Source organism: Bos mutus, chromosome 8 (genome assembly GCF_027580195.1).
Source record: "Bos mutus isolate GX-2022 chromosome 8, NWIPB_WYAK_1.1, whole genome shotgun sequence".
Classification (NCBI taxonomy): domain Eukaryota; kingdom Metazoa; phylum Chordata; class Mammalia; order Artiodactyla; family Bovidae; genus Bos; species Bos mutus.
Window position 1 is genome coordinate 50,806,703 of NC_091624.1, and position 18,332 is coordinate 50,825,034.

The following is an 18,332-nucleotide window of genomic DNA, read 5'->3' on the forward strand; positions in this document are numbered from 1 at the left end:
TCTGGGCCATCCCTGTGGCCTTCCAACCCTTTGGGCAGCATCTGTTAGGCTGAGCCCTGGCTTGAGAGCTTCCAGGGGAACAGCACAGGTTAATGTGTCTCTGTAGAGCTCATGAAGTCAGTTTAATTCATACATGAACATGAGTTCATTTTTTTATACAGTTTATTTGAGACACCCCAAACCACTGTGCATAATTGAGCAAAATCCTTCAGTTCTTGTGTTTAGGAAAGTAGTCAGCATGTGTCTTCTCTTAATCTAGCATATGCAGTTACAAGTCTGTCTGTGGATAAACTCATAATGCTCACTGTCAGATTTAGCATCTCGTATGAACTGATTCCCAGGGAGGAAAACCAAAAGGGAAGCCTCTGGTCCGTCTCCTGAAAGGGGAGGGGAGAGGTGGGGAGGCGGGTGGAGGCCGCGGGATCACCTGTGAAGTTTGGTATGTGTGGAAAATTGTTAGTAGTCATGTTCTGACAAAGTGATGAGGCTCTACGTCCACCCCTCTGTGGAACCAGTGACTTGTGAGATCAACCCTGGGAGGCACGTGGGTCAGCCTGGAGGAGGAGAGGCCCTGCCTGGCCTGGGAAGAGGAGCTGGTGGCACATAACAGCGGTCACCCTCCTCCCCTTCCACCTTGAGGAAGAGGTGCCAGGAGGTGGCCCCCGACCTGAGCTCAGGCTTCAGTGGACTTGCCTCGGGGACTGACACAGTGGCTGGAGCCCTGCCTCTCCACTGCCCAGTGGAATCTGGAATCTCTCATCTACCTCTTAGTCAATCAGTTTCTGTGTGTGAGAAGCAAGCCTGTGGGCCAGTGTCCTTGTACATGCTGTAGCACTTAAATAATTCAGAGGTTCCCTGGAAGACCAGTCCCAGGGTTCCTACAACTGGTAGTTTCTACCTGAATTTTAACTGGTATTGGGTACCTGGATTTTGATTGGTTAGCCTTAATTATAGCTTGGCATAATCATTTCTGGTGACCAAATCATTAAGTTCTATCAGGGCACCTGGGTCAGTGGTGCTATGCTGGTCAAAATTTGAGACTCTGAAATAAAAGCTTTGTCATATTAATGCCTCTAACTAACTATGTGTTCTTTTTCTTCACCTTGGGTTATTAAGGTTGAACAAAAGAGTGAAGTAGTATTGCTTTTTCTGCTAACCCTGCTGTTACCAGTACTCTGTTTTAAACCAGGCATCTTAGAAAATACTCTGATGCTGTCAGTAACAAGTATTGGTTGTTTTTCCCTCTGTGCTGTGGATTGGGGTGAGGCGGTGTCCTCCTAGAGGGCTTGCCAAATTATGTACTTTCTGCTGCTCCCTTACCTGCCTCCTAGGGGAGAAACCCCACTCTTAAGTCTGGCTTGGCTGCGGGGAAAAGCTGGAGCCGAGTCCCTCAGCAGGCGCAGGGCTTTGGCACTGCTGGCAGCCAGGCCTGAGGAGTGAGGAGGTGCCTAGTGAAGGGCACCCACCTGGGAGTGGGAGGGGAGGGGAGGGGCTAAAACTAAGTTAAAATGAAAGAAACCTACCAAAAAAAAAACCAAAACCTACCCTGATTATTCTTGACCAAAAAGTGAGTATTGTGACCTTATCTAGTTCACTTTGCCACATGTATTTAATTTGCTTGACAGTCTAGGTAGCAGGTCCCATTACTGTGGTCACCACTGGGCTGTGACTGTCCTGTCCTCAGTGAGGGAAACTTGGAGGCCTTTTGGCTGAGGCTAAGGTGGCTTGGCATCTGGTCCCATCATTCATGGCAAATAGATGGGGAAACAGTGTCAGACTTTATTTTTTGGGGCTCCAAAATCACTGCAGATAGTGACTGCAGCCTTGAAATTAAAAGACGCTTACTCCTTGGAAGGAACGTTATGACCAACCTAGATAGCATATTAAAAAGCAGAGATATTACTTTGCCAACAAAGGTCCGTCTAGTCAAGGCTATGGTTTTTCCAGTGGTCATGTATGGATGTGAGAATTGGACTGTGAAGAAAGCTGAGTGCGGAAGAATTGATGCTTTTGAACTGTGGTGTTGGAGAAGACTCTTGAGAGTCCCTTGGACTGCAAGGAGATCCAACCAGTCCATCCTAAAGGAGATCAGTCCTGGGTGTTCATTGGAAGGACTGATACTGAGGCTGAAACTCCAATACTTTGGCCACCTCATGCAAAGAGTTAACTCATTGGAAAAGACCCTGATGCTGGGAGGGATTGGGGGCAGGAGGAGAAGGGGACGACAGAGGATGAGATGGCTGGATGGCATCACTGACTTGATGCACATGAGTTTGGGTGAATTCTGGAAGTTGGTGATGGACAGGGAGGCCTGGTGTGCCGCAATTCATGGGGTTGCAAAGAGTTGGACATGACTGAGCAACTGAACTGAAGGTGGCTTGGACAGGTTCTAGGAATTCAAATGCTCGGGGGTGGGGATGGGGGTTGGAAGCAGAACCTGGAGTCACTAGAGGCCCTGGCTTAGGAAACCCAAGCAGATGCTTTTGTCAGTTTCTTCTGGTTACATGCCCAGTCGTCTCCGAGAATTATTTAATAAAATTACACACTTGGGGCTCAGATGCTTCCAACCACAAAAGTGCAGCACATCTGTTAGTACCAGTCTTCCCTCCACAGAATGGGTACAGATCAGACTTTCCTCTGGCCCCCAGAGTCCCCGTGTGGCTACAGCTTGAGTTCACTGGGCATTGGCTCCCCTCGCAGGCCAGCCAGCAGGTTGTCAGCTGCCAAGACAGACATGATGTTTCGGGTCCTGTGGGTGGCACTGCCAATGTGGGGCAGGATCACTGGAAAGGAGAGGAAGGATGGGAAATGAGAAGGGTGGTTCAAGAGCCTTACCTTGGGCTGTGTTTGCCAGGAAAAAGAATAAGGAGAACCTCCCTCACTTCTCGATTTGCCTTCCCTCCTGTCTCAAAGCACTCCTCTCCCCGGGGCCACCAAACCCAGACTTAAGGGTGACAAATAGGCATCCTGAGCATGAGTGTCAGGGCCAGAAGGGGTCCCGGAGCCTCTCTAGACCCACCCTTCAGAATCCAGACAGCGACATGAGGTGCCAGTTTACCAGCTCGTCCACACCATGGGCCCCCACGAAGGCCCCAGGCCTCTGATCTCCCAAAATAACAGATGAGAGGCTGGACAGCACAGTGCCCTCTGACCCCACTGCAGAGCATGTAGGTTCAATGGTTCCCAGAGAGTGCCTTCTGAAAGCAATCCCCAGGGCACTGTGCCGAGTGCCAGGCCTCGGGAATGGGACAGTTTCCCCAGCTCTGGGCAACAGCCTGGCCGTCACAGCCAGTGCTCCCTTCACACAGGCACAGGGTGGGGATGGTAGTGCCTCCAAGGGCTGTGGTAACAGGAGCATTCAAGGAGGGGAAGGCAGCCTACAGGCCTTCTCTGTGGTTTTCCATTCCAGAGGGTGAGCAAAGAGCAGGACTGGCCCAGACGGCTTATGGCCCTAACAGTTATATATTAGTCTGGAGACGGAAACCAAACCAGCTACCTGAATAGACAGAACGTAATACAGAGAATTGTCAACTCAGCACGGAATTGTTAACAGTAACTGAGGAAGCTAAAGAGGAACTCTAAGTGGTTCTCACAGTGCTCCCGGGCCGAGTAGCAGCCACGTGTGAGATGTTAGACACATGTTGTCAGGCCCCACCCGAGACCTACTGGGGTGGATGCCCAGGGGGCCCGGCACCATGCATTTGGTCAGTCCCTCCAGGTGACCGATAGCATAGAAGTTGAGAACCACTGCACTAAGGTATCACGGGGGTAGCAATGCCGAACCTCCCCTGGGGCTAGGGGATGGGGGAGAGGAGGGGAGGGAAGGGAAGTGAAAGTCGTTCAGTCGTGTCCGACTCTTTGGACTCCATGGACTATACAGTCCATGGAATTCTCCAGGCCAGAATCCTGGAGTGGGTACCCTTTAACTTCTCTGGGGGATCTTCCCAACCCAGGTCTCCCGCATTGCAGGAGGATTCTTTACTAGCTGAGCCAAAAGGGAAGCCCAACAATACTGGAGTGGCTAGCCTATCCCTTTCTCCAGTGAATCTTCCCCACCCAGGAATCGAACCGGGGTCTCCTGCATCGCAGGTGGATTCTTTACCCACTGAGCTAGAGAGGATGGGGTGGTTAAAACTCAGAAGACTGAGGGAGGGCCTCTGGAGCTTGCCTCCTGCCTCAGATGGCTGTGGCTTGTGGCTCAGAGGGGCACAGTGCCTAACCCGAGTGTCTGGGAGAACTGCCACTCGGCTTCATCAGCTGCGATGGGAAGAGCCACTGCCGGGAGAAGTGTTTCTGGCAAAGGGCAGTTCTTACCACAGTTCTTCAGGGTCAGGAGAGGGTGGTTAGTAGGCAGTGGTTCTGGGGTCGTCACGTCCAGTCCGGCAGCTGCAATCTGACCGCTGGCCAGGGCCTGGTACAGGTCATCCTGGTCTACCACTTCTCCCCTAGGAATGACAGGGGGTGTCCTGAAGCACTATTAACAACTAAGAAGGGATTGGAGTGGCTGGGAGGGAAGGTCTCCCATAACATGCTCAGTGGACTAGAGGCACCCTGTGGACATTTTTGAGGACTCAAGACAACCTGGGTTTTGGGTCTGTCTTTCCGGAAGTGTGTGAGTTTAAGCTCACTGACTCACACAGACAAACCCAGGCTCAGGGCCATGAAGGCTGGCCTCTAACAGGCTGTAAAGACTGTCAAGTCCAACCGTTTGTGGTTAGAGGAACAAAGTTACCTAATTTGCTGCCATGGTGCCTTCACTTCCTGAGCAAGGTCAAGGTACTGCTGGGAACCAGACCAGGCCCTGCTCTGAGCAGCTGGGACGAGCTCTCGGGCCCTTACTGTCCTGACTTGAGTGGTTGGTTGGTTTATGGAGGGCAGTAGACTCAGCCTGAGTCTCATCGACAGCCTGTGGGGATCACAACACCAGGGGCAGCCCCTCTCCAGGCTCACCCGGTGACCCAGGGTACCTGCTGATGTTGACAAACACAGCCGTTTTCTTCATCCACTGGAAGAAGTCCTTGTTGCAGAGCCCCTGGTCGCCGGTGTTAAGGAGCAGGCCACAACGATGAAATCGGACTCGGCGGCCAGCTCGGGGGTGGACACTGGGGGTGCGCAGGGCTCTGTCAGGTGCTGTGTCCCGGGTCAAGGACAGCTAGAGGGTGGGAAACCTGACCCCTCCCTCCCTCCCTCAATGGACACTCCCAAGATGCTTCCTAAAGGCAGTGTCCCCACCCGGACAGCTCTGATAACTGCACAGTCAGTGGCCACTCACGGGATCCTGGGGTGTTACATCCTTCAGTCAGCCCCCTGCTCTAAAGGTGGGGAAACCGAGGCCAGAGAGGAGCAGAAGCTTATTCGGGGTCACACAGCGGGATCTAGGCCACACTGCTTTCACCTCTGTCAAGGCCCAAAGCGCCAACAGGGTGGAGTGGCTGAAATCCAGCTTGGCTTCTGCTCACCAAGATATGCACCTGCCCGGGGACTGGATTCACCCAGAGGCAAGGCTGAGGGTCAGCGCTCACCAGTTTATTATGGAAACTGTGAGCCAAAGTTCCCAGCACTTCCTTACATGTATCACCCTTACACGGAGGATTCGCTACACGTTACCACCATCGCTACTGCTCTGTGTATGTGGACAACAGTGAGAAGGGACCTTGCAGGACAGGAGCCCCGAGTCTCTGATACTGAGGGGACTCGGTGTCGCCTGGCTGAGTCCCTGCGCTGCCCGAATAGGCCTCTGCAGGCAGGGCAGGGAAGTCAGATAAAGCCTAGGGCACGTCACGGGCCTGTGGAGCTCCTTCATTCTGCCCCAAAGTGCTGCCATTATGGCAAACGGAGAACCACCAGGCCAAGCCCAAGGGGCCCCTGCGGAAATCCAGGTTTTACTTACCAAACTCTGCCTGGAATTCCGCTGCTTCCTGAGGCCTGGGCTGGCGCCCTGTGTATAGAAATCTCCGGACACCGAATGGTTTCAGACGCCGAGCAATGGCCTGGCCTGGTGGCAAGAGTCAAGAGTCAGCACTTGTTCCCAAGCCCTCAGAGGGCGAGGGCGGGAACAGTGCCCAGGGAGCCCCTGGGGGAAGGGCTGCGGGGCAAGGTCCCTTCCTACGTTAACTAATCCTGCCACAGTGCACCCAGCCCCCACCACCCCACACTGCCCCCAGCTCAGGGGTCCATCCTTCAGGGACCACAGCTTCTGGGTGGCTGTGACTGGCCTGGGCTGTCCTCACGTGGTTCTGGCCATCTTGAGGGCCACTTTCTAACCTTCCCTGAGCACCGCATGGACCTGGCAGCCCAAGAAAGGTCTGACCATGCGGTCCCCTGCCTCCTCTGGACCCTCTGCTTCTGTTAATGCAGCCACAGACCCCAAATGACTTTTTGATGGCACGGCCAACTCGCCCCACCTCTAACACCTTTCCACATACGCTGCTGCCAAGACGGGCTTGGGCAGCTGGGTTTTCTGACTCAGAACATGCCCCAAAGCTGCTGGGATCCTCCAAGCAACTCCCCAGTGTGGGAGGCAGGGCTGCCAGCTACCAGACAAGTTATGCCCACCTCTACCCTCACCCTCGCCTCTGCTCCAGGCAGGATGCCAGACTTCTCCACTGCTGGGGCCACTGGAAGAAAAATAGCTCTGCCCTGTCTCAGAATCACAGGTAAGCTCTGTCCACTGGACCCTCTGGTTTCTATGTTAAGGCTTCAGAAGTCAAATACCTTCTAGAAACCAGGCCTTGGGGAGCAGGGCTCCCCAACCCCTCAGCCATCACTGCTTCATCTGCTCTGTACGGAGCTATAATCATAAAGAACCCTGGCTCTTACAACTCACATCTATTACCTAGTGACTTAAGGAACTCATTTTATTTTTTGGCCTATCTTTTACAATGCTGTGTCTTCTCGCTGGAGAGATCCCTACTGCACACAGGTGTGGTGACCCTTCCCAAAGAAGGACTGTCAACATCCAGACACAGGGTGCTGGAGATTCTAACCAAGACATGTGAGCCAGGAAGCCAAACGGGTAGACGGAGCCTCACCTATGCGCCCCAGGCCAACGATGCCGACGGTGCTCTGTGAAAGGCCGTGGCCACACATCCACAGGGGTTTCCATGAGGTCCAACCACCGCTGCAGGGAGGGAGGAGGGGCGGGTGAGAGGCCCTGGCTTTGGGCAAAGATGAGGGCTGCTGCACAGACCCCACACTCCCAGGCAAGGGCTGTGGTCCAAGGGACAGACCCCACCCTTCAGTTAAGGATGGAGGAGACCACAAGTTACACCTACAGCCACTCGGCACTGCGGATAAGCAGTGGGAATGACTCTTCTTTTAAAGCAATTGGGGACACAGAATCTGAGGGCTGGAAAGCTCCTTAGAAGTTCTCCTCCCTTTCTGCAGACAGGGAGGCTGAGATCAGAAAGGGCAACTTGTGTGAGGTCACATAGCCAGGGCAGAGGAGCAGGTTGCAAACCTGGAACGTGGGATTCCAAAACCAAACCTGGAACGTGGGATTCCAAAACCAATGTTCTCAGTGCTCCAGGGAAAACACAGGCCCACCCCTGCAGCCCTGGACCGACGGGGGAACACAGCCTATCTTGAGTCACCTCCGACGAAGGGGCCAACTCCCTGGACAGGAGGGTGGGAGGGACCCTCAGCACTGTGTCTCCTCAGTCCCACGCAGCCTCGCCCCTGCTACACCCCCACCACGAAGCCCCTCTCCTGGTCCACATTCTCTGAGCGCCTGCATCCACATGCCTCCTGGGCTTTGCTCGGGTCAGTCCCCCCCACCTTGAGTGCTTTCCCTGATTCTGGATGTACAGCCCCCATCTCGATCTGAAACTCCCAGGTCAAATTTTTTTAATTTTCAGATTTTAGAAAGTGGGTAAAGTATATATGCTGTATTCTACATAACACACTCGACAGCATCTGGGGTGGCACCTGTATCAAACACATCAGTGCATCTGCAGCGACATGGAACGACCTTCAGTCTTCAGAGCCTTCTGGATCCACATGATGGTGGACAGGGCCCTTTGAGGGTGCCCACCAGCTACTCAGCTACCTCTCCTGCAAAGCCTTCCCTGGTCCACACTGCACCCCACAAGTTCCCTTCATGCCCTGTTTGTTTCGGCTCTGCTGTGCACCTTAGTATCTTGCCTGAGTCTGTCGCCCTCACTAGCTGGGGTCACCTCTGGGCCAGGGGCAGCACTGAGTGCGCAAGTGCTGAGCAGAGCCAACGTCCCCGCTGGGCGTTCTTCACTCACTTCTTCACCTCCTCGATGGCCTCCGGCAACCGGCGACAAGTGGTAAGCAGCAGGGAGACGGCGAGCTCGGCCGTGGCGTCTGTCAGGACACCCGGAGTGTAGCCCACACGGATCCCACTATGAACCAAAGAGCTGGTGGTAACAATGGCTTCAAGCACCTTCCCAATTTATACTGCAGGGACACTGCTGTGATGCGGCTTTGCTCCTTCTGCGCTGCCTGTTGGGAAGCTCAGAGCTGTAAGTGGGCCCCCAGGAATGGCCAGCCCTCAATCCCCTCTTGACCATCTCCCATTTTGAGAAGGATATAAGATGGAAGATCAGGCTCCAATGTGTGGAGCTCCAGTAACTATGATTACTTAGTCTTTCTGAATTTCCTCATCTAAAGAGGGAAATAATAACACTTGCCTTTTCTACTTGAAGGGGTTGATGTGAGGGTCAAAAAAAAAAAGAATGAATGAGAAAGGATATTACCTGGACATTGTTACCCACTGTTTCTGACTGCTTGGACTTAACTGACCTGTGCACACGTGGGCAGATTTCATCATTGGCTACCTTACATTTTCACCAAATGGTCAAGGGATATGAAGAAAAAACAGATAGATACTCAGCTCCTCTTTTTCCCTCTCTGGTAGTCACCCTTTACTCTAGAGCCCAAGTTGCACTTACCGCTTCTTGATTTCATCCAAAGCCAAGTGGTCGACACCTACAGACATTGTGCTAATGACTTTGAGATTAGCTCCTGTTGGGCAGAAAAAGCATTATTTGTATCTTTCCTCAAAGGATTCAAGGCCTTCCCACATATATAGATGAGTCCAAAAAACGGAGGGCCCTGCTGAAGGTCATAAACCAAGCCTGAACAGAGCGGGACAAGGGCCCAGGGCCCTGGCTCTCCTCCACATCCCGGTCTTTGCCCTCTTAAGGCCTCCCTCCAGGGACTCACAGCCAACAGAGAGGGGCAAAGTGTGTGCCACATGAAGCTGTGGTCTAGGACCACGGTGAACACCCTCAGAGCTCGCTGAAATCACTAAAAACCTGCTTGTGAACCAGCAGCAGCAGGCCAAGACAGCCCAGGAACCCTGCCCAGGCCTGCACAGCGCACACACCTGCAGCGTCCAGGAGCTTCTTGTCTATGCGGTCCGAGAGGAGGCAGAGCAGGCCCTGGGCCCCAGCCATTCTCTGTTCCAGGTCCTCTCTGGGGATGGGCTCATCAGAATCCCACTGCTCCACCTCACAGCTGAAGACAAAGGGAAGACCAGTCAGAAGTGGGGCAGCCCCATAGGTGCCCACAGGCCCGCAAAGCTCTCCGGCCACATCCACAGACCCTGTCAGAGTGGGAAACATCGTTTTCTGCTTGCCCTGGCCTCAAGCTGCCTGGGGCTGGCTGAGGGGAGTCAAGGTTAGGTGTGGGCGGCCTCAGAATTGTCCTGAGAGGGTGGCTGAAGGGTGAAGGCTGTCACAGAGCAGAGCTCTCCAACAAAGACTGAAAAGGGCCCAAGCTGAAAGGAGAAAGTCACGGGGACCATTCTCAGCTCAACACAAGAAGAGCTTTCTTATCCCCACAGGAGGCCTCACAGGCAGCGAGCTCCCGGGCCAGGCTGCCTATTGAGAAGGCCAGGTGGGGGGTCCTGGCAGCAGCCGGGCTTGGATCCCTTGTCCGGTTATGCATCTTCTCCTGTGAGTCAGTGAAAGGAGTAACTCTTGTTCTTGACTTTGTACATATGCTGTGCTCCGCTTAGTCGCTCAATCGTGTCTGACTCTTTGCGACCCCAGGGACTGTAGCCCACCAGGCTCTTCTGTCCATGGGGATTCTCCACACAAGAATACTGGTGTGGGTTGCCATGCCCTTCTCCAGGGGATCTTCCCGACCCAGAGATCGAACCCAGGTCTCTTGCATTGCAGGTGGATTCTTTACCATCTGAGCCATGGACAAGACCAAAGCAGTTCAACAGGGAGGAGTTTCAGGGGGCGCTTCCAGAGCGGCTGTTGGGCCCCAGGCACGTTTCCCAGCAGTGCTGCTCAACCTCTGGCCCATGACATTTAATTCAGTGCAGCCAAAACGTAGGGAAAATCTACATGTGCAAGACACAGAGCTGCTGGCACTTTCCACAATGCCCTGCCCAGGCGCCGGCCTCCTCGCAGCCGCCTTTCCTGGACAGTGGCCCAGGCTGCAGCAGTGTGAGCGCTGGTACTAGTGTTCTTGCTGTCTTTGCCTTCCCCCCTCCCCGTCAATGCCTAGCACAGGGCAAGTCTTCAGCAAAACTTTGATTGCACTGAACAAAAGAAACAAATTTCATTTTCCCCTAGCACTTGTTTCTAAGTCTAGGTCCACCTTCTCCTCGTCTGACATGGAAAGTGAAAACCTGCATACTTGCAGTGCTCAGACCGCCGCAGAGCAGATTTCTAATCCCAGCTGTGCCACCTATAGAGGTTGGTGAAGGTACTTGACCTCTCCCAGTTTCTCTGTAAAGTGGGAATCACAGCACTGATTGCACAGCGTTGAAGAATTAAGAGTTCACTTATAAGAAGCACCTGGCAAGGTGCAGAGTTCAGTTTAAGAAGTGCTACCAGAGGCCCCCTGCTAACCGTCCAAAGGGACCAGACCAGTTACTGCCAAGGCCCCTGACCCGTCCAAGCGGCCTCAGAGGTCGCTAAGACCTTGTGACATGAGCAGTCTCCCCTCTTCCCACGCCCACGACTGGGGAAGGCTCCAGCCTTCACCCCACCCCCACTGCAAGTGCCACGGGAACTGCGGGGCCCAGCGGCACAGCAACGGGCCTGGAGAAAGCTTGGCCCCTGAGCACTTTCTCTAAGGAGAAAGCTTGGCCCCTGAGCACTTTCTCTAAGGTTCCCCAAACTCCAAAACCGTTCCAGCCAGGCACGGGTTCGAAAGTTCGGCGAAGGCCCAAGCGCAGGATCCCAGTTCTCTCTGGCCCCACGGACCGCCGTGTCCGCCCCACCAAAAAGAAGTGGGTGGCGGGAGGCCGCCCCACGGCCCGCCCGGAGACGCTGAGTCACCCCACGTGCAGGCTGCCCGAGGTCTAGGAGCGGTGCCCCGGGCTCCGCAACCCCTTCCCGCGACGCCACCCACGGAACGCGCGCCCGGAGGGAGGGGAATCGGCGCGCGGAGAGGTCCGGGGGCGCCGGGCTCTTACTCTGCGGCCCGGGCGAGCGCGGCGCTGCCCTCCGGGGGAATCCTGCGTGTGATGAACACCTTCATGAGTCTCACTGGCCTCATTGACCCCGCAGCCGCCGGATATTGGGCCCAGAGGGGGCGGGCCGGAAAGGGGGAGGGGCCTCGGGAGGGGCGGAGCCGGAGCAGGCGGGGCGAGGGTGTGGATTGGCTCCGGAGCGGGGGCTTCTCGGCTCCGAGTGTGCGCCTTGTGCATTTCTGTGTTTGTGTGATCAAGCTTTAATGAAACAGAGTGGCTCTGAAGCTGGTGGCAGGCTCGTGCCCTTGGCTCCCAGGGCCTACCTCTGAGTACTCACTGCCTCAGAGCCTCCGGTCGGTCTTAGGGGTTGGGATAGGTAAAGGGGCAGCCATGGAAGAGTCCTGTGTGAATGTGTGTGGGTGCCTGTAAAGGTGCCTACAGCTGTGAGTATGCTGCCTGTGCTGGGGGAGAAGGGTGTGGTCAAGGGTCATCCCCATTCCCAGGGTCTGCTGTGCCTTGACCATCTTCTCTAGGTCTGCCCATCATGGTCACAATGTTCCAGGCAGTGGTCTTTAGCCACACAGACTGGACTCTGAGCCTGGCCTATTGTGCAAACACAGGAGCCTGGACCAGGGCAGAATGAATCCCAGAATGACCTCCTTAATACTTGGTGCAATTTCCCATAAGAAGCCCACAGTTAAAGCCACTCAGTTTGCTGGACACCTGCTGACTGGCCGAAAGCAGGTCAGGCATGGGGTCAGGGCCAAGATGCTGGAGCCATGCGGGACCATGGGGTAATGGGCAGAGACTGGGATTGCAGTCAGGTGGATAGGGTCTGACTCCCAGCTCTGTCACTTACCAGCAATGTAGTCTTGGTCCGTTCACATCCTCTTCCTAAGGCTGTTTCTTCAGCTTCAAGATGGGGTGATGAGCACTTACCTTTGAGGGTTATTGTGATTATTAAGCAGGCAACACTTGCATGGGCCCTGGGCCATGTTTGATAGTCACCAAGCACCGAGGCCATGAGAGGTGAGGAGTTCAGGCTCTGGAGCCAGATTGCCTGGGTTTAAATCGCAGCTCTGTGACCCATTGAGGACGAGTCTTAACCTTCTACATGCCTCAGTTTCCTCGTCTGTAAAATAGGTGTAATAGTACTTACCTGCCTCATGGCTTGTTGAGAGGATGACTATGTACAGTACTTACAAACAGCAGATAGTTGGGCTGCACCCCTCAGGCCTACACGCCTTGTAGTTGTCCAGCTTTGAAACTGAAGAAAGAGCCTGGAGACAGAGGCGTCAGTAGTTTATTTGACAGGGGATCATACACAAAGGGTCCTGGAACCACACCTTGCCAAACAGATGCTTGCAGGACATTGCAACAGTCTTTACTACCCAAGGGAGAAGGCGACCATTTGCAGGAGGGAATTGGCATCAGGTGGGCTCATCAGTTACCAGGGACTAATTAAGCCCTCTAATTAAGAGGATTGGATAGTCATGTGAGTGAAGCAGGGACCAGATATACAGCAGCAGATATACAGAGAAAGACTAGCCACCGTGAGCGGCCTAACCACACAAGGTAACACATGTCACGAGTGCTTAATAAATAGTAACACATTCAAGGAAACCCACACCCCAGCAACAGCAGCTGGTCAGAGATGCACACGCTGAGTAAACCAGTGAGAGGTGCCCAGACCTGCCCCTCAGCTCTGCCGGCTCATCTCTACCACAGGCTATGCACATACTTGCTCCCAGGCTTGGGAGCTCCTAGAAGGCAAAGCCCTACATGTTGGTCTCTTCTCTGTGGATGTTAATCTGAATCCAATCTGCCTCCTCAAGGCCCAGATAGGAAGGAGACACAGGCCCAGAGAGGTGACATCTCCGGCCTGAGTTCGCACAGAAGTCACTAAAGGGGCCAGAGCTGGATCCTTGGGTCACCTGGGTCCCTGAACCGTGCTCTGTCCTGCCATCTCCCCCTGTAAGTAACATATCAATGTCTTACCCACAGACTGCTATCTGCAGTGCTAGGCCACCTCGAGGACAATTTCTGAAATACCTCAAACACTGAAACAAGGTGTTTTTCTTTCCTCAGGTCAGGGCTTCTGGCCCTGTGGCTCTATCATCCGTTAATCAGTGGTGATACCCGGGTCCAGCTCCTCCCTCACACCAGGACAGGCAAGGACACTGGGCAAGTCTGTCCACCAGAGGCAGGAGGGGCTGTGACATGTCAATGGGCCCCTCCTCCAAGGCAAAGTACCCACTGATGCTCAGTAAGGGTTACCCGATGGTGGCTAGGGAGCCAGGGGATGGAGCCAACTGAGGGCGCATGAGATGAAGTAATTGGGAGAGGATGGATCAGAATTGGAGAGGGATCAGGGCTTACCTGACCTGAGTTCATGGGTTGTTGTTTAGTCTCTCAGTCGTGTCCAACTCTTTTGTGACCCCGTGGATCATAGCTCACCAGGCTCCCCTGTCCATGGGATTTCCAGGCAAGAACACTGGGGTGGGATGCCATTTCCTTCTCCAGGGAATCTTCCCCAGCCAGGATCGAACCCATGTCTCCTGCACTGGCAGGTGGATTCTATACACTGAGCCACCAGGGAAGCCCCTCAGGACCATGGAGGTGGTGAATTCACTCCTCAGAGTCGAGTTTCCCTGCACCCCTGTTTGTCCTCTTCACCTAGTGTACTAACTTCAGCTGTTAAACCCTCCTCCATCCTTCAGGGTTCAGGAGGTACCCTCCCCCAGGAAGACATTCTGGCAAGCAGAGCCTTCACTGACTGAGCTCATTCTGCACTGCTCTCTTTCTCCCAGGCTTCAAGGGTAAAACAAACTAACAGGCAGCTAAGATTCGTGGAGCTCTTAGTTAGTTCCAACAGCCTGAGAGATACCCGGGAAAGGTATCAGGGCCTGAGGGTACTGAGGGTATTGAGGGTCTGGGGGTCAGGGCCACAGCTCCAGCAGGGGGATGGGAATTTGGGACATGCAAAAATTCAAAATGACAGTAAGAAAGGAAGTTTTTGTAAAACTTTTATAAATTCACTTTTGCATTTGAATCTTGAATACATTTGGAACATTTTGTATTTACAGTTTGAGGGGGGTTCTCCTCCTTTGTTTTTTCAAAGGATTAGCCAGTTATTCAAGTACTATTTTTAAATGAGTATTTTTATTTAGTTTTGGAATAGAGAATACTGGGTTGACCAAAAATTTCATTTGGGTTTTTCCATAACATCTTACAGAAAAACCCAAACAAACATTTTGGCCAACCCAATAAATGCAAGATACAAATCCCCAAAGGTACACAAAGGTGTAACGTGAAAACTGCCTATTCCTACCCTGTCCCCCACCACTCAGATCGTCTCCACAGAGGCAGTCACATCTTTCCAGAGGTGTTTAACACATCAGTAATATGCATATAGCTTTCAGATAAATGGTAGCAAACACCCTCTGCCTCACCCCGTTTGTTTCCAACTGAACAGCGTATCCTAGAGATTGTTGTGAATCTGGACTCACAGAGGCGCTTCATTCTTTTTATGGATGTGGACTATTTCACTGTAGGAGTGAACCTCAATGAACAGTCCTCTCCTAATGGACATTTACGATGCTTCGCATCTTTGCTGTTACAGTGCCACCAAAAAGAGCCTTTCACAAATGCCATTTTGCTGATGGGTAATTACATCTGTAAGAAAAATTCCTAGAAGCAGAAGTACTGGGTCAAACAATATGTGCGCTGTAAATTCTGATAGATACTGATAAAAGACTTTTCAGAGAAGTTGTTCAATTTACACTCCTATCAGTAACATAGGAAAGCACCTATTTCTTCAGCGTATTATTTTTAATGGTATCTTATTGTAATTTTAATTGAGCAACTTCACTTTGACTTTTCACTTTCAGGCATTGGAGAAGGAAATGGCAACCCACTCCAGTGTTCTTGCCTGGAGAATCCCAGGGATGGGGAAGCCCGGTGGGCTGCCGTCTATGGGGTCGCACAGAGTCGGACACGACTGAAGCGACTCAGCAGCAGCAGCAGCAGCAAGCACTTTTCATACATTTAAGAGCCATTTCCTTTTCCATAAACTATGGATATTTTTTGCCTACTCAGGTGAGCTGGGCATCTTTGCCTTAGTGATTTGTAGGTACTATTTGTACATTAGGAAATCAGCCCTTTGTCTATAATGAGTTGCAAATATGGTCTTTCCCCCAGTTTTTTTTTTTGTTTGTCATGTGATTTTGTTAATTATTTTTAATGAAGACATTTTTATTCTTGTGGCTTCTAGGTTTTGTCACACACTGTGTATCACAGTGTATCTATTGCTGCATAATAAATTATCTAAAAACGTAGTGGCTTAAAGCAACAACAATCATTCCCTTATTATCTCTGATGGTTTTGGAGGTTGGCTGGGCTCAGTAAGAGAGTCTCGTTCAGGTTGCTTTTTCCTGAGAAGTTGGGTGGTGGCTGGGCCGCAGGCAGCTGAAGGTTTCCTCACTCAAGTGCCTGGCTGTCGCGGCTGGCCATCAGTTGGGCCCTCTGCAGGGCCCCCGGCCTGTGGCCTGCACGTTCTCACAGCCTGGACCCTGGGCCATTCCAAGAGACAGAAGAGGGAGCTCTCAGGCACTTACACAGACCCCACCTCTTGATGGGAAGAGTATGGAAGAGTTGGGGGGCTATGTTTTAAAGTTGCCTTTTCACAAAAAAATCTTTTTCACATGCAGTTTTATATAAATTTATATATACACACATACTAGGCTTGGTACCTTTGCGGTTTAATTTTTTACTGAAATTTTGATCCACATTTTTTTTCAGATAGCTAGCAAATTGTTCAACACCTTTTATGAAATAAACCATCGTTTTCTATCATATAGTAAATGTTGGTCTTCTAGGGTCTATTTCTGAATTGGATCCCCTGCTCTGTGGAACTTTCTATGTAGTCGTATGTGACTGGCCATCTGTGAGATAGTCAAGGGGTGTTGTTGCTGGAAACCACTAGGTTTGCAATCATGTTATGCAGCCTCGTACCCAAGGCTGGGTGAGGACACCCCTGAGGGCCTAGAAGCAGAGAGTCAGGCCTGTGTGTGAGGCTCTGTGAGAACAAGGCTGGCTCACAAGATCTGCCTTGGCAGCGTACTGGCCAGGTGGCATCAGGCAAAGCGCTTCTGTCTGACCTTTGGTTTCCAAACCACAGAATGGGGACAGCCATTCCCTGTCACAGTGGTTGGTGTGTGCTGAACCCAGGGCCAGGGCCTCGGAGGTGCGCGGGAAATGCTGATAAATTGGACCAAAGTTCATCCTCACTCTTTGGCCAGCGGAAGAAAATGGGCCCCAGCCATGCCCATGTCCACTGTCTGCCTCCCTGTCCTCAGGGACTTCACTCCCCACAGCTGTGGCATGCGCCCCCTGCAGCTCCTTCCCCTGCTCCAGCCCTGGACCCCTCCTACCCTTGGTCAGGGGATGCAGAGAGCCCAGGGGTCTTGGATCAGGTCAGCCTGGCTGAGAGGTCTACTTGGCTCTTGGGCCTCTGTTCTGTGCTGCCCAGTTTCTGAGGCTGGTCCCTATTCCTGCCTTCTGGAACCTGGAACTTTAAGGGCCTGAGCCAACCCAGTGACCCTCCTGAGCCCTGCCCAGCTGACCTGGGGGCATGTCTCCCTCCCTCCTCGACTGTTTCCCCCAGCCATGGTTAGAGTCCAGCCTTGGTCCTCTGGGCTGGAGTCCCATTGTAGCACCCCAGGGCTGACCTTGTAACCTAGCCCTCCCCACACCCACTCAGGCATAGAGGGACACAGCCTGGCATTATTCCAGAGACACCTGAATACCAAGCAGCGCGGGGACAGCTGCAGGCTGGGAGGCAGGGACAGTGGCTGCCTCAGAGGCCACAGTGAGGGTCTGCAAGAGGCACCATATAGAAAAGTGCCCACCGGTACTGGGTGCAGCACAGGTGTCCATGGGTGCTGATCAGATCTCTGATTCAGAATTAATGCCACTCAGCTGTTCATTCAACAAACAACTAGTAATAATATTATTCCAACATGCTATGAGAGCTAACATTTACTGAGTGCCAGCCGTGTGTCCATGGCTGTCCTTTACATGTATTATCTCATTTAATTTTCACAGCAACCCTCTGTGGTGGGTGCTGTTATTATTCACATTTTGCAGATGAGGAAACAGTTTCATAAATGTTAAGAAACTTGCCCAAGCATTGACAACTAATAAGTGGATGAGATGATGTTTAAATCTAAGTATATATGACTGTGGGTTGTGCTCTTATTCCCTCTGTTCCCCAACCAGCAGCTGAGAAGAGATAGAGAAATGGTGTTCCTACTTTTGAGAAAGGTTCAAGGTGCTGAAGGAGGCAGAGAAACTAACTTGGGAGAAACCAGAAAGTTTTTTTAGGAGCAGACTTTGAGCGGGGCCCTGAATCACGGGGAGGATTTGGAGAGGCAGCTGGGGACAGAGGGAGGCACTGCGGTCATTGGCTGGCTCTAGCAGGAGCAAAGGTCCTGATGTGGGAGGTACGGCCTCAAAGGGGAGCTGCAAGCTGCTCTGGGCAGCTGGTCCGAGTAGGGAGGGGCTGCGGCAGGCTGAGCTTTGCCCTCAAGCATGAGGACAGTGGGAATCATGGATGCAGCAGAGTCGGCTGCTTCTTTACCCAGAGTCCAGACCTTGACCACTGTCCTCTCTGCTGTGTCCTCTCTGTACCCACACCCTTGCAAGACCCCTAAACTCCTACTGGAGATGCAGAAGGCAAGTACTTGGTGACTTAAGAAAAGTCTCAACTGCTGGCCCGTCCCAAAGCCTCAGAGCACCCCACAGGGTCAGGACCACTCACTCTGTGGGTGGGTTATGGCCGGAAAGTCTCCTTCCAGCTCCCTGCGCTGACCCCTGAAGCCCTCTCCTTTTCTCAGGAGCCCAGGGTTCCCTCCCTTCTCAACAAAAGGCTCAT

At 52.7% G+C, this 18,332-nt stretch overlaps 1 protein-coding gene across 1 annotated transcript; it reads right to left on the reverse strand.

Annotated features, from left to right (window-relative positions):
- Window positions 1-144: 144 nt before the first annotated feature.
- Window positions 145-11,558, reverse strand: GRHPR (glyoxylate and hydroxypyruvate reductase). The gene is given in 10 exon segments (XM_005911149.3): window positions 145-2,783; window positions 4,315-4,445; window positions 4,968-5,034; window positions 5,037-5,102; window positions 5,891-5,995; window positions 7,032-7,120; window positions 8,250-8,366; window positions 8,916-8,988; window positions 9,353-9,483; window positions 11,402-11,558. Coding segments are annotated over 10 exon segments (984 nt in total). The 5' UTR covers window positions 11,485-11,558; the 3' UTR covers window positions 145-2,661.
- Between the last annotated feature and the right edge of the window lie 6,774 nt (window positions 11,559-18,332).